The 16,655-nt window shown below is 47.1% G+C and overlaps 1 protein-coding gene across 6 annotated transcripts in view; it reads left to right on the top strand.

Moving 5' to 3' along the window:
* The window catches only part of ARHGAP24 (Rho GTPase activating protein 24), a 1,566,862-nt gene that overhangs the window by 1,043,679 nt on the left and 506,528 nt on the right, over positions 1-16,655 (top strand). For all 6 annotated transcript variants that reach the window (XM_063919883.1, XM_063919884.1, XM_063919885.1 and 3 more), the window contains one exon: positions 7,323-7,410. In XM_063919883.1, the coding sequence (XP_063775953.1) occupies positions 7,323-7,410 (88 nt within the window). The remainder of the gene's footprint in view (positions 1-7,322; positions 7,411-16,655) is intronic.

Below are 16,655 nucleotides of genomic sequence, written 5' to 3'. Positions count from 1 at the left end.
AGAGGAAAGGGAAGAAGACTGCAGCAGGCAGCCCATTCCCAGGAACAGAAGCCCTCCACCGCTTCTGCCAAGTCCTCAGCATGACGCTGGGGCCGTACAAGCGGACTCAGGTGCGGTGGGGGGTCGTCTCAAGAGTTTCAGCACGCAGTGGGCTCACTCACAAGTGGACCCCTGGATCCTACAAGTAGTATCCCAGGGGTACAGATTGGAAATTCGAGACGTCTCCCCCTCGCAGGTTCCTGAAGTCTGCTTTACCAACGTCTCCCTCCGACAGGGAGGCAGTAGTGGAAACAATTCACAAGCTGTATTCCCAGCAGGTGATAATCAAAGTACCCCTCCTACAACAAGGAAAGGGGTATTATTCCACACTATATTGTGGTACTGAAACCAGACGGCTCGGTGAGACCTATTCTAAATCTGAAATATTTGAACACTTACATACAAAGGTTCAAATCAAGATGGAGTCACTCAGAGCAGTGATAGCGAACCAGGAAAAAGGGGACTATATGGTGTCCCGGGACAGATGCTTACCTCCATGTCCCAATTTGCCCTTCTCACCAAGGGTACCTCAGGTTCGTGGTACAGAACTGTCACTATCAGTTTCAGACGCTGCCGGTTGGATTGTCCACGGCACCCCGGGTCCTTACCAAGGTAATGACCGAAATGATGATTCTTCTTCAAAGAAAATGGACGATCTCCTGATAAGGGCAAGGTCCAGAGAACAGTTGGAGGTCGGAGTAGCACTATCTCAAGTAGTTCTACGACAGCACGGGTGGATTCTAAATATTCCAAAACCGCAGCTGTTTCCGACGACACGTCTGCTGTTCCTAGGGATGATTCTGGACACAGTCCAGAAAAAGGTGTTTCTCCCGGAGAAGAAAGCCAGGGAGTTATCCGAGCTAGTCAGGAACCTCCTAAAACCAGAAAAAGTGTCAGTGCATCATTGCACAAGGGTCCTGGAAAAAATGGTGGCTTCTTACGAAGCGATTCCATTCGGCAGATTTCACGCAAGAACTTTTCAGTGGGATCTGCTGGACAAATGGTCCGGATCGCATCTGCAGATGCATTAGCGGATAACCTTATCGCCACGGACAAGGGTGTCTCTTCTGTGGTGGTTGCAGAGTGCTCATCTGTTAGAGGGCCGCAGATTCGGCATACAGGACTGGGTCCTGGTGACCACGGATGCCAGTCTGAGAGGCTGGGGAGCGGTCACACAGGGAAGAAACTTCCAGGGAGTATGGTCAAGCCTGGAGATGTCTCTTCACATAAATATACTGGAGCTAAGAGCGATTTACAATGCTCTAAGCCTGGCAAAACCCCTGCTTCAGGGTCAGCCGGTGTTGATCCAGTCGGACAACATCACGGCAGTCGCCCACGTAAACAGACAGGGCGGCACAAGAAGCAGGAGAGCAATGGCAGAAGCTGCAAGGATTCTTCGCTGGGCGGAAGATCATGTGATAGCACTGTCAGCAGTGTTCATTCCGGGAGTGGACAACTGGGAAGCAGACTTCCTCAGCAGACACGATCTACACCCGGGAGAGTGGGGACTTCATCCAGAAGTCTTCCACATGATTGTGAACCGTTGGGAAAAACCAAAGGTGGATATGATGGCGTCTCGCCTCAACAAAAAACTGGACAGGTATTGCGCCAGGTCAAGAGACCCTCAGGCAATAGCTGTGGACGCTCTGGTAACACCGTGGGTGTTCCAGTCAGTGTATGTGTTCCTCCTCTGCCTCTCATACCAAAAGTACTGAGAATTATACGGCAAAGGGGAGTAAGAACGATACTCGTGGCTCCGGATTGGCCAAGAAGAACTTGGTACCCGGAACTTCAGGAGATGCTCACGGAAGATCCGTGGCCTCTACCTCTAAGACGGGACCTGCTTCAGCAGGGACCCTGTCTATTCCAAGACTCACCGCGGCTGCGTTTGACGGCATGGCGGTTGAACGCCGAATTCTAAGGGAAAAAGGCATTCCGGAAGAGGTCATTCCTACACTGGTAAAAGCCAGGAAGGAGGTGACTGCACAACATTATCACCGCATTTGGAGAAAATATGTTGCGTGGTGTGAGGCCAGGAAGGCCCCCACGGAGGAATTTCAATTGGGTCGATTCCTACATTTCCTGCAAACAGGATTGTCTATGGGCCTCAAATTGGGGTCCATTAAGGTTCAAATTTCGGCCCTGTCGATTTTCTTCCAGAAAGAATTGGCTTCAGTTCCTGAAGTCCAGACTTTTGTAAAAGGAGTACTACATATACAGCCCCCGGTTGTGCCCCCAGTGGCTCCGTGGGACCTTAATGTAGTTTTGGAAGTAACCATGCTACTGGCCCTGGCTTCAGCCAGTAGAGTGTCAGAATTGGCGGCTTTATCGTATAAAAGCCCATATCTGATTTTCCATTCGGACAGGGCAGAACTGCGGACGCGTCCTCAGTTTCTGCCTAAGGTGGTGTCAGCGTTTCACCTGAACCAGCCTATTGTGGTGCCTGCGGCTACTAGCGATTTGGAGGATTCCAAGTTGCTGGACGTTGTCAGGGCATTGAAAATATATATTTCAAGGACGGCTGGAGTCAGAAAATCTGACTCGCTGTTTATACTGTATGCACCCAACAAGCTGGGTGCTCCTGCTTCTAAGCAGACGATTGCTCGTTGGATTTGTAGCACAATTCAACTTGCACATTCTGTGGCAGGCCTGCCACAGCCTAAATCTGTCAAGGTTCATTCCACAAGGAAGGTGGGCTCATCCTGGGCGGCTGCCCGAGGGGTCTCGGCATTACAACTCTGCCGAGCAGCTACGTGGTCGGGGGAGAACACGTTTGTAAAATTCTACAAATTTGATACCCTGGCTAAAGAGGACCTGGAGTTCTCTCATTCGGTGCTGCAGAGTCATCCGCACTCTCCCGCCCGTTTGGGAGCTTTGGTATAATCCCCATGGTCCTGACGGAGTCCCCAGCATCCACTAGGACGTCAGAGAAAATAAGATTTTACTTACCGATAAATCTATTTCTCGTAGTCCGTAGTGGATGCTGGGCGCCCATCCCAAGTGCGGATTGTCTGCAATACTTGTACATAGTTATTGTTACAAAAAAATCGGGTTGTTATTGTTGTGAGCCGTCTGTTCAGAGGCTCCTACGTTTGTCATACTGTTAACTGGGTTCAGATCACAAGTTATACGGTGTGATTGGTGTGGCTGGTATGAGTCTTACCCGGGATTCAATATCCTTCCTTATTGTGTACGCTCGTCCGGGCACAGTATCCTAACTGAGGCTTGGAGGAGGGTCATAGGGGGAGGAGCCAGTGCACACCACCTGATCCTAAAGCTTTATTTTTGTGCCCTGTCTCCTGCGGAGCCGCTAATCCCCATGGTCCTGACGGAGTCCCCAGCATCCACTACGGACTACGAGAAATAGATTTATCGGTAAGTAAAATCTTATTTTTACTATCACTCAAATATATTCTATTAGTATATATAGTAGTCAGAACGCATTCCCCATACTTACAATAGGGAATGCGAATCTGGGCAAATATACTGAAAAAACAAATGTGAAAACCCCCCCGCAATGAGCACTATGATCACAAGGATCATTGCAATATCCCTACTTCTGCACAGCTTTCTCTGCCCCCCGGCAGAGAAAGCTGTGCTGTGACCCATCTCCGATGATCAGCTATCTGTGGGGGTCATTCCGAGTTGATCGCTCGCTAGCTGTTTTTAGCAGCCGTGCGAACGCATAGTCACCGCCCACAGGGGAGTGTATTTTAACTGCAAATGTGTGTACGCTTGTGCAGTCGAGCAGTACAAAAACAGTTTGTGCAGTTTCTGAGTTGGTCTGAACTTACTCAGCCGCTGCGATCACTTAAGCCTGTCCGGTCCCGGAATTGACATCAGACACCCGCCCTGCAAACACTTGGACACGCCTGCGTTTTTCCAAACACTCCCAGAAAACGGTCACTCGACACCCATAAACGCCTTCATCCTGTCAATCTCCTTGCAATCAGCTGTGCGAATGGATTCTTCGTTAAATCCATCGCACAGCAACGATCTGCTTTGTACCTGTGCAACGCGCCTGCACATTGCGGTGCTTACGCATGCGCAGTAGTAACCTGATCGCTGCGCTTCGAAAAATGGCAGCATGTGATCAGGTCGGAATGACCCCCTGTGTCCGATGCACACACAAGCTGATCGCAGTAAAAAAACAAAAACATACTTACCAGTGCCAGCAGCAGGGGATCGGTGCTTCGGTGAGGGCTGCCAGTCAACCGGTCCTCCTGTGCGCGCTGTGAACCCCCGGTGCAGTAAAGTGATGTTGCTAAACACCAGCTCACTTTGCAGCACTGGGGTCAAAGCAGCACCCTGGATCCGATCCCCGGCAGCCCTTCAGTACCACCAATAACCGGCTCCTGGGACTGGTAAGAATAATCAGCGCTGGGAGTGTCTGGACACGGGTGGTGGGAATTCATGATGGGGGGGGGGGGTACCCAGCATCGGTAGCGATGATGGTGGTGCATGCGTAGCAGGAACTCAGGTTATGTTTTGCAAAAAACACCCAGATAATGCTGTGAAGGGCATTCGCAGGGACAGCTTTCTCGCAAGCTCTGTCCCTGCACGCGATTATTGATACATCCTTGTGATGTGTACAATAATTGCATTGCGAGTTTGCTCGATTTTATCACATGACATCCGCATCCTTGCCCCTTACAATAGATAGAATTATATGGCATTTTTAGGCAGGCATTCATCTTTAATGACAAATAATTCAGTATATTCATAAACAACACAATATACTATTGACTCAAAAAGGTAGATGGATAACAAAGATATACAACAGGGGCTGTATCATTTGTATATGTTGTGGTAAAGCAGATCAATCACAGAAGCATTTTTTCTTGTGGTACAGAGAGGCCCCTCTTCTTCCTTTCATGCCCTCAATGTCTCCTCTCATTTCACCAAATACTGTATTTTCCAGGAATAACAGCCTGCAAAATGTAGGGCAAGTCGGAAATAGCCAGCTGATTGAATATCTGCTGAGCCCTGTCCAGTAGGCACTGCCTCAGTCCCACTAACAGTCCAAGCTCTCCTAGATTTTATGATTGAAGAACACTGATATAGGGCGAGTATCCAACAAAAGAGTGGGAGAATGTGGGAGTGTACCCCTACAAATTATAGAGAGGGAGGTTTTCAGTAAAGAGAAAAACAAGCAAACATACATACATACATACATACATACATACATACATACATACATACATACATACATACATACACACAAACAAAACAAAACAAAAAAACCCCCAAAACAATGCATATGTTAATCTCCAAATGTCATACCTCCCAACTGTCCCGATTTCTGTTAGCAGGACAGTCCTGCTATTCAGACACTGTCCCGCTGTCCCGCACGGCATCTGAACAGTTGGGGAGGAGAGGAAGGGGCTGCCCAGCTGCTCAGGAAGAGCCCCAAAACATAAAAAAAACAGGGATCGTAGCATGATGCACCGCCCCTTCTCCTGAGGCCACGCCCCTTACCCAGAGGCCCACCCCTTTTCCGGCTGCGGTCGCGACACATAACTTGGGAGGTATGCAAATGTTTATATCTAAGTCTGAGTATTAAGCAAAGGAGGAAGCATGATAAACTTTAGTTTATACACAGTGTCCATTTTAAGATACCTTCATGCATCACGTTAAACATCAAAAACCATTATCTCATCTGGTGTTAGTTCAAATTAAGCTTTAAGTACAATAAGATCTATAAGATTTGAAAACAGAAAATAAAAAAGTAACAAGTGATACATTACTATTAATGATTAACTAACTTTACAGACTTAAAATGTGAGGGAGGGATAGATATTTTAAAGTATGTGATTCCCCACATTGTTTTTTATTTGTGTCCGGGCCATAGAGAGCAGCGCCGGGCCCGGGTACTGCAGGAGACATGGCCTAAACAGTGAGCATGTTCAGAACGAGGGGGGAGGGGGGTGCAAGGGTGCACTGCATCTTACCTTGCTTGCTCCAGGAATCGGGTCTCTCCTCCTTGGCCAGTGCCATCTTCCCACTGATGTTTGGGAAGATAGCGCATGTGCTCCAGAGTGCTAAGACTCTGGCACAGTGCTGGAGTCTTTGCATTCAATGTGCACCATCTTTCCAAAGATATCACTGGGAAGATGGCGCCACCTGGTGTAGGAGGGACCCGCTGCCCAGACATAGGTAAGTATACTCTGGGGGCAGAGGACCAGGGCCCCTCCAGCAAGCCCAGGCCTGGGTAATTAGTACCTGCCCTCCCCCCTCTCAGCGCCACTGCCTCCACCACTTCACCTCTACCTTAAAACTGAGCCATCTCTAAATCTGCAGCTCAGAGCTACCTGGCCTCTCTATAAATCTGAGCCTGGGTGGCGTTCCTATTGCTACATACAGCAGAACTAGGGGAATACACGTATTTCAAACAGTAAGGAACATCTCCTGCAAATCAATCCAAATCCCTGCAATTTTCATTATTATATACATTTTCTAGATCAGATTGCTTATGGAAGTTTGGTGACAGCTGCTATTTCCTTATGATCATTACACTCATCATGGTGCCACAATGGTTAGCTTGCTGCTTCACAGCACTGAGGTATTGAATTCAGTTCCCACCAAGGCATTATCTGTGTGGAGTTTGTACGCTCTTTTCCTGTTTGTGTGTGTTTCCCCCAGGATCTCCGGTTTCCTCCCACAATCCAATAAACATAGGGTAGGTCAATTGGCTTTCAACAAAAGTTGAAACCTAGCATAAGTGTGTGTGGACATGTTGTAGGTACAATATTATAGATTGTAAGCTCCACTGAGGAAGGACTGATGTGAATGACTAAATATTGGTGCTCTCTCTATGTAAATAACTTTTTATAACAAAAATAAAAATAATGATGACTTTAAAATCTTAGAACAGCTGCTACATGTTACAGTCCCATTACATATTCCACAGACTCTGAATATTTTTCCAACAGGCAGTGATGGAAGTGGACCTGTATACATTGGTTTGGTATACACTTTTCCTACTGTAATACTATCAAATTCCATTCTGCCACTTCTACATTTCCACTTCAATTACCGCCTACATGTATTGTTCAGGTACATTTATCTTGTTATTATCTAACACATTGTTTCTCAAACCCTGTCCTTATGGAAACCTGACAGTATCTAACAAACAGTATTCAAATATACGCTCTTTAGTAATGGTACTGTCCTGCATGTACAGTATGTACAGATAGGATGATGTACAGCAATTTCCCTCTAAATGTAGCAATGTAACAGTCAGTTCCACATAAATGACGATGCAATCATCATGTTTTTTTCAGGGTACCATCTTTCTACCGGGAAATAGAGTTGTGGAGCATCCTTATAATGAGGAAAGCCCAGGAAAATTCCTGTTTGAAGTTATTCCAGGTAGGATGAGTTTTAATTACTCATTATGTCTATTTAAAAATACTCCATTTAATTTAAAAGAAATGAATGTTTTGGGGTTTTGTTTTTTTATAATAAATGATGTGTGTGTAATGCTGGTTACACACTAGGATGACTTGACGGCAAACTCGCCATTGCGCTGACAGAGCAGCTGTTGCCTATACTCACAGCCAGATGCGCTGTTATATCTGCAGATATCTCAACAATTGGCTGTGCTACATACAATGAAATACTTCTGCGAACAACATCGTTCATAGACGTATCGGGTATACACAACTGCTGACTGTCTCACAATATTATAGCCGTTCACTCGAAAGCTTAATATATCGCTCAGTGTGTAACCAACTTAAGTTGTATTTTTCTTTTTTTAAAGTTAAAGTTTTTTATTGAGAATGAACAGTGTCCAAAACAGTAACAATAATTAGGTTGTACAGGTTTAGGAAATAAACATTGAAATGGGGTGTGTACATGTCATACCCTCTTAATAAAGACACTTCTATTAAGATAAAGGTGAACCGGTACCATCAAAATGTGCCTTGTAAAAGTCCACCTGTGAACCTAAACAATTCTCAATTTATTTTTAATTTATCGGGTCGATTCTATATCTAAACAAAGTGTAAGTCTATGGAGGATAGAAGCAAGAAAGAGAAGGAGGGGGAGGGGAGTGAAGAATCAAGAAGACGGGCGTTGTTAAAGGAGGAAGATTAAGAAGGTTCCCTAAAAGAAAGCAAGAGGTTGGAGATATTCTTTTGTTTTAATACCATAAGGAGGGACAATTGGCGAGCTCGATAAGATAGTAATGCTAGCGGTATTAGCAGTATTAGCTATATTAGTAATATTAGCAGTATTAGTAGTATTATTAGCATTATTAGCAGAGTCCGGGCATCAATAGAGAGCGGGCGAGGTACCAAGGAGACCAGGTGTTATGGAACTGCGCCACAGTGTTATTCTGTAGGCTTGTAATGTATTCCATATTGGCTATGTGATTAATCTTAGTCATCAGTACAGCCTTGGAAGGTGGCTTGTGGTCTTTCCAACATTTGGCGATCAGTGCTTTAGCCGCCATGCAAAGTTGCATGATTAGCTTGTCTTGGGTTTTGGGTATTGACGGTATGGGGGCGTGAAGCAAAGCAATGTCAGGGGAGAGGTCAAAGGTATACCCGCAGGTTTGAGCAATAAGTGTTCCGACCGTGTTCCAGAAGGGGCGGATAGAGGGGCATGTCCACCATATGTGAAAAAAAGTTCCCTCCTCTCCACAGTGTCTCCAACACAAGTTTGATGTTGTGGGGAAAATGGCGTGAAGTCTGGAGGGGACCAGATACCACCTGGTGTAGACCTTATAACATGTTTCCTTCAGTGCTACGCTGATAGAAGCCTTAGCGATACGCAATCTAATTTCCTCCCATTGATCGTCATCCAACGGATGGGAGAGGTCTGATTCCCAGGCTAATTCGTGGGGTTCTCGAATTGGGGGGTCTGGTGCCAAGATTGAGTTGTATATTGTTGAGATATTCCCCTTTTTGCCAATTGAACGTAAACACATATACTCATAGGAGGTGGGTGTTTTCAGAGGGGTGGTTCTAAGCTGAGATTTGATGAAGCTGAGAATTTGGATATAATGGTATTGACACGAGGATGGGATACCAAAGCGCTCTTGAATTTCTCCAAATGTGGTCGGTGCTGAGAGGCCTTTAATATGGGTGAATCTCGTGATACCCTGGGATTGCCATGGGGCCGCTATTCTTCGCTCGCAACCTGGGGGAAAGGCGGGGTGACCCCAGATGGGTGATAAGGGTGAGGGGTGTGAAGATAGATTATGGGTGCTGCGGAGTTTATCCCACAGTCTGAGTGTGAATTTAATCGTGGGGACTGAGTAGGCCGAGGCTGGTCTGCAGGACCTGGGGAGCCAGGTAAGAGAATCGAGGGGGACGCCCTGGTATAGTGAATTCTCGATATCTACCCATTTTCTGATCCCTAAGGGGGAGTGCCAGGACACTATGTGGTTAAGGTGACATGCGTTAAAATAAGCCTGAAGGTCAGGGTATTCCAAACCCCCTGAGGTGGTGCTCTTAGTCAACATAGCTCGTCGTAATCGAGATTTACGATGAGCCCAAACAAATTTGTTGCACTGTGATTGCAAGGACGCCAAGGTCACTCGGGGCACCATTATTGGAATGGTCTGAAACAGGTAAAGAATACGGGGGAGGAGGTTCATTTTTAGGGCATTGATCCGGCCGATCCATGAAATAAATAAACGGTCCCATTTATCTAGGTCTTGTGTGAGAGTTTTAATTATGGGAACATAATTAGCCTGAAATAGGGTGGTGTAGGATTTAGTAATAAATATGCCAAGGTATTTAATAGCCGAGGGTCTCCAAAGAAAAGGGAAAGAAGACGTTAAAATCCTATGGGTATGGGGTGGAACATTAAATGTAAGGGCCTCGGATTTGGTGTGATTTATTTTGTAGCCAGAGAGGGAACCGTATAAAAGTAGTTCTTTCTGTAAGTTAGGGAGAGATATCAAAGGGTTAGTGAGAGTCAAGAATACGTCATCTGCAAACAAAGATATTTTATACGGATTCTGACCCACTGTAACGCCCCCAATATCCGTATTAAGTCTGATTCGGGCAGCAAGGGGTTCAATGCATAGAGCAAAAAGTAGGGGTGAGAGAGGGCAGCCCTGCCTAGTACCATTCTTTAGGTTGATTCGATTTGAGCTCAAGCCATTGGTCAAGACCGCTGATGAGGGGGTTCGAATAGAGAGCCGCTATTGCTGTGATAAAGTGTCCATGGAAGCCAAATGCGGATAAGGTAGAAAACAAAAATGGCCAAGAAATGCGATCAAATGCCTTTTCGGCATCTAGAGCCAGAGCAATCGCTGGTATTTTTGTCGTGTTTATTTGGTGAATCAAGTTGACAATACGTCTGGTGTTGTCCGAAGCCTGACGGCCGGGAACAAATCCTACTTGATCAGGATCTATTAGTGACGGCAGCACAGCGTTTAGGCGTGATGCCAGAATTTTGGCAAAAAGTTTGAGATCGGTGTTTATCAAAGATATGGGTCTGTAGTTTGAGCAATACGAGGGGTCCTTTCCGGGTTTTGGAATTACTATAATACGGGATGTCGTGGAGTCCGTGTGAAATGGTGTGCCCTGGAGTATTTTGTTAAACAAAGAAACCATATGTGGAATAAGTTGAGGGGCGAAGGTTTTATAGTACACCATCGGATATCCATCCGGGCCAGGTGCTTTGGAGGGTTTCTGGGTTTTTAACGCAGCCTCAATTTCCTCAGCGGAGATGTCAGCATTGAGAGCAGTGTTAGTCTCCTCGTCTAACCGGGGGAGGGCGCATGTGTCTAGGTAATGTTGTATCTGATCGGCTTGTGCTAAAGGGTCGGACGGGGGGTCAAGATTATAGAGTGTCTTATAATAATCAAAAAAGACACCATTGATTTTTTTTGGGTCATAAGTAATATTACCTGAGGGCTGTCTTATAGAGTGGATGCATTGGTTAGCCTTTTTGGCGCGCAAGCGATTGGCCAACAAGGTGTGTGCTTTATTACTTTTATCGTAAAACGTTTGGTTAGCCCACCGAAGTGAGCGCTCAACGTTTTCCGCCAAAAGTGATTGTAGGCCATCGCGTGCTTTAGAAAGTTCGGCTAGAGTTTTTTTAGAGCGTGTACGTTTGTGTTCCTGATCCAGTGTTGCAATGTTATTTGTTAATAAAGCAATTTGGTTTTCCCGGATTCTCTTACGGTGGGATTCAAATTGTATGATAGACCCCCTGATAACCGCCTTATGGGCTTCCCATATAGTGGCTATGCTGCAATCACTTTCCACATTAACCGCAAAATATTCTCTAAGCTCAGTTTTAATTAAGTCTTGGAATTTAGGAATCTTCAACAACGTCTCGTTAAGTCTCCACGTCGGTCTACCGTCGGGGATATCAAAAATGTCAAATGCCGCTGCTAGAGCTGCGTGGTCAGTCCAGGTAAGTGGGACTATCGAGGAAGAGTGAGCGGACCGGGAGAGGGGTGCACAACTCAAGAACATATCAATGCGAGAGTACACGTCATGTGGATTGGAATAAAAAGTGTAGTCTCTGGTGGTCGGGTTGAGAAAGCGCCATACATCAAACAAACCAGCCTCGGCCATGCACTTGTGTAATATTGAGGAGTTTAGGGTTTGACCGCTGCGCAAAGGGCCGGATCTGTCCATGTTTGCGAGAGCCATATTAAAGTCACCGCCGACAAGTGTTTTGCCTCGTCTATATGAGTGAAGGTCATGGAAAAACTTACGTAAGAATTTAGATTGGGCAGTATTTGGAGCGTATAGATTAGCCAAGGTAACCTCCTCGTGTCCAATTTTTCCTCGCACCATTATATAGCGTCCCTCATTGTCGTGTTTACAATCTAGAAATTGGAAAGGGACTGACCCTTTTACCAAGATGGCCACCCCATGTCTTTTTGCTGTGTGATTGGAGTACCAGGCCATGGGAAATTGTTTAGACGTCAGGGAGGGGTGGGAATCAGCTTTCAAATGTGTCTCCTGTAAGAAAACCACATCACCTTTTAATGTTTTAAGAGATCTGTAAAGATGAGAGCGTTTCTGGGGAGTATTCAGTCCCTTAACATTGATGGACAGGCATGTTAACGGCATGATTAAAGCAAGAGTGGGAGTGATTCGCTGGTAACCCCTAAGATCCCGGACTCTGCTAGGGTAGACGAAAAGAACAAAAGAGAAAGATAGAAAGAGGAGATTGCGAATGTATATTACTGTACACGAACAGTACTTAATAACTAGGACTGTTTGTCGGTGGACTCAGATATGTCAACTTGCCACTATCTTGTAATGGGGGTCTAAGGGAGGAAGATAATAGAAGAAAGAGAAGCAAGAAAAAAAAAAAAAAAAGAAATAAGCAGGCGTAGTATCCAGTAGGCAGGATACTCGACTGCCAAGATTGAGCTCTAGAAAGGAGAAAGAGCTCACTTGCGGGATAAAAATGCAGTAAAGCAAAAGAGGGTATCAACCCACTATGTTTGAATGTACCTTTGATCCCTAGGAGTCGGGGGAGGGTGTGTCAAGACAGAGTCCCGACACCCCCCACCCGAGACCATTAATACACCAAAAATAATAATAATGAACTTTCGTATAGCTATCCAAGACTTAGCTCTGGGGCGGATCAGTCCTAGATACCAAACGCTAACGACAAAGTAATCATGTTACAACTAGTATCAATAGGACAATAACAAAATAACATTAGAGCACACAGTAACGTCGCCGAACAGGTCGGCGCCCAGAGACCGGCTCCATGGCGTAAAAGACGGGGTCAATCTAGGACACCGACCACCGGGCCATGTCTCCGAGCCGCCGGCCAGACCGGCGAGACAAAAATGCTGCAACACGCGGAGTATAAAAGTCCGCCAACAAAAGCATTGTGTGAAAACAGTAAAAGGGACGTTAGTATACTAATACGGTAACTAAAACATAGATTACATGGCATTTGAGCAAAGTTGTGAGCAAAATCAATCATACTAGACGTTATAAAAACATAAAGTTCAAAAATAAACGTGATGAGCGGCAGAGCTATGAAGTAGCAACCGGGGACAACTGCAGCTTTCGAAGAAGCTTGTCCCCTTCATCAGGAGAGCGGATGGTGTGAACTTTGCCATCAATCTCCACAATGAGGCGAAAAGGAAAACCCCAGCGGTATTTGTACCCATTGTCGCGCAGTGTAGAGGTGACGGCACGTAAATCACGCCGTTTGGCAATGGTCACCGGTGACAAGTCTTGGTAAATCTGAATCCGGGAGTCTTCAAATAAAATTGTGGTTGAATTCCTGCATGCCAGTGTGATACTATTTTTGATCTTGAAGGACAGAAACCGGAGGATGACGTCGCGGGGAGGGTCCGAATCCTTCGGTTTAGGTCTCAAGGCGCGGTGCGCTCTCTCTATCGAGATGGCTGAATCCGTAAGCGACGGGACCAAGTGAAGGAACAAGCGTCGGAGGTATGGTTCCAGTTCGGAAGTTGAGACAGATTCTGGAATATTGCGGACGCGTAAATTGTTCCGTCTTTCGCGATTTTCGCTATCCTCAACCTTATCTTTGAGGATTTCCAGCTCGCTGGATAGGTAGCTCATGTCTTCGCCCACTTGTTTACGGAAGTTCTGGTGGTGGTCTTCCCTTGATTCCAGCACGGTTGTGCGGGAGTCTAGAGCCGCCATATCTGATTTTAATTCCCCGATTGCTGATTGCAGAGCTGTCGTGAAGGAGTTCTTAAGGTCTAAGATCATGTTTTGAAGGGATTGAATATCCGCCTTGGTTGAAGGTGCTTCCGCCTGATCCATGGTGGGGGTAGGCATTGGTGGGGGTGGAGATGAGGTGTCAGACAGTTTTTCCCGGCGTGAGAAATGTTGCGAGATATCTTGTGAAGCTCCCGTTTTTTTTGCTCTGGTGTTCGCTCTGCTCATAATACCTGGTAGTATAAAAACGTCCGTTTAAGGAGTGGTGTCGAGAAAGGTTGACGTGAATGTTACGTGTTCAACAATTGGTCCGGGTGAGGGGGGAAGCCAGGCATCCGTATTGATACATCATTTACAGGACCTAGGTCCTAATAATCTGTGAAATCAGTGAGAGGGATCCCCGGGTGAGCGTCCCGGTTTAACGCACTTCTTTCTCTGGGACTATGGAAAGGTATAGCAGCAGCTGCAGGGTGGAGGATCTGGGATGTAAAATCACTTATAGTAACTCTGGTGGTACAAGGAGTGTGATTCCATTTAGCTCCAGCGGGGGCAGCACAATTCAGGGAAGAGGGGCCTATCCTGCCACCTCCAAGATGGCCGCCGTCCGTGGTGTGCAGCTTTTTTGCTTTTTTTTCTTCCCCTTATTACCCTGCTGGTTCTCCGTGGGGCCAGACCCTCCCTAACCTCCAGGCACCGTCTGCGCCCTCCGTTAAGTCTCCTCTGTCACCGCCGCGGCCCGCCGGTCAGCAGTTTCTGTGCGGCGCCTGCTTTCCGGCAGACGCCACAACCAAGATGGCCGCCGCCACCGGACCTCCGCAGCGCCGCTCGTCTCCAGCCCCGCAGCTCCCGGGGCTCCCCGGCTCACCTCAGCCCCACTTCCAAGGCTCTCCAGGCGAGGGGTACCCAGCAGGACGGCGGGGTAGGTGCTGTGCAGTCTTTTAAGGCGGCCGGAAATCGATCACTCTCGGGCGGGGGTGGGCGAAAATTGAGGTCCCGGCTTCACCTCGTGGGGAGGGCCGCTACCTGCAAGCACAGGGCAGGCCTGTGCTCCGGCTCCGCAGCTCACTCCCACCGTGTCCCTAAGTGTAGATGGTGGTTTGGGACAATATTTAGGGTCTGTTGGCAGCGTGAGGGCAATTTTAATGCAGATTAGGAGCTTGTGCCAGCAGGAGCTCTCCAGGGGCACGTCCTCTCAGTCAGGCCACAAGCCACGCCCCCCTTAAGTTGTATTGTTTCCCTGATATGAAGCAGGGGTGGTACAGGAAGGTTTGTTACTGTTAAATCAATGTTTCTGGTTCTATTGGTACTGACTATTATTTGTCTCTGCAATAGACTGGCTACTGTCTGGTGTTCAATGCATAAGTTATCAATTCGTGTTGCAGGTGCCTTGAAAACAGATTGAAACAGATTCCATGAGTTCCAGACTTCTGCTGTCATGTTTATTTATTACTGCTATAATATGCTCTGTCAGCTGGGCCTTCATGCATTAGGGCCCACCAGATTGGGTCAGACTGGCCCACAGGTGTACAGTGAGCACCACTGTCTAAGGGCTCCATCCCCTTCTCTAAGGGTCAAGCTCCAGACCATGTACTGATATTAAACATTGTTACTCTACTAGAGCATTGGTAACTTTGTGGAGCAGGACTATGGCCAAAGTTGCTTTGTTTATTTCTATGGAAACTACACTGAGATTAGCCGGGTCTGATATGATTTACTGTGTTCGGGATGCCGACGGTCAGAACACCAACCGCGGCATCCCGATGGATAGATTTCCGACAGGGGGTAGGTATGTATACTTACCCTCCCCCAATACCCCCCTAACCCTAGCCCTCCCTTTCTGCAGCTTAACCCTAACCCCCCCGTGGAATTACCCTAATCCTCCCTTGGGCGGATCTTAACCTAACCCCTCTCCGAAATGTATCGCACTATCCCTAATCTGTGGTCGTGTAAAAAAAATTAGCTAGGTTTTGGGATTAAATTTCGATTTATATTAACACCGGGTTTGGTTTATCGTTAGATGCTAAAGCTATGCTTTTTTTGTTCCTGGAATCTCCATTCCTTTTTGACCTCATTAATCCCGTTTTATTATAGTTTTAGTCATTATTGCAAAACAAGCTACTCTTCGGATCTGGTTCTCTAGTGTCCCCCCTACACTGCTAACTGATAAAAACATTACTCCTTGATATTCTGTATCCCAAACAACACAGTGGCGTGCGGTGAGGTCAGTGGCTGGTGAGGCACTGCAGCCATAATGTCCGCCGAATCCTGCTGATGACCCCTACCGCCGCCGAGCCAATGCCCGCTACTGCCCCTGAGCTGATGCCCGCTGCCACAGCCAATGGCTTACAAACTCGCCCACCATCAACTGACCCAGCCCTCCGCCACTAATTTGCATCACTGCATTCTCAATCACTGCCGACAATAGCCAAACACTTCCGGGAAAGCATGGAATTCGTAATAAAATTGAGCTTTTTGCTGGTGTGTTGTGATAGTCATGCACGGATCAGTGAGATCCATGCATGCTTATCTGTGAAAAAGGGTGTGAATGGGTTAAAATTTAAAAAGAAATGCGTGGGTTCCCCCCTCCTAAGTATAACCAGCCTCAGGCTCTTTGAGCCGGTCCTGGTTGTTTAAATACTGGGGGGGAAAATTGGACAGGGGTTCCCCATATTTAGACAACCAGCACCGGGCTCTTAGTGCGGTCCTGGTTCCAAAAATACGGGGTCAAAAGCTGTAGGGGTCCCCCGTATTTTTAAAACCAGCACCGGGCTCCACTAGCCAGAGAGATAATGCCACAGCCGGGGGACACTTTATATTGGTCCCTGCGGCCGTAGCATTGCCCCCCCAACTAGTCACCCCTGGCCGGGGTTCGCTGGAGGAGTGGGGACCCCTTAAATCAAGGGGTCCCCCCCTCCAGGCACCCAAGGGCCAGGGGTGATGCCCGAGGCTGTCCCCAGCACCCCTGGGCGGTGGGTGCCGGGCTGA

This window comes from Pseudophryne corroboree, chromosome 1 (assembly GCF_028390025.1).
Source record: "Pseudophryne corroboree isolate aPseCor3 chromosome 1, aPseCor3.hap2, whole genome shotgun sequence".
In the NCBI taxonomy this organism is placed as follows: Eukaryota; Metazoa; Chordata; class Amphibia; order Anura; family Myobatrachidae; genus Pseudophryne; species Pseudophryne corroboree.
This window is presented reverse-complemented; position numbering and strand designations above follow the sequence as displayed.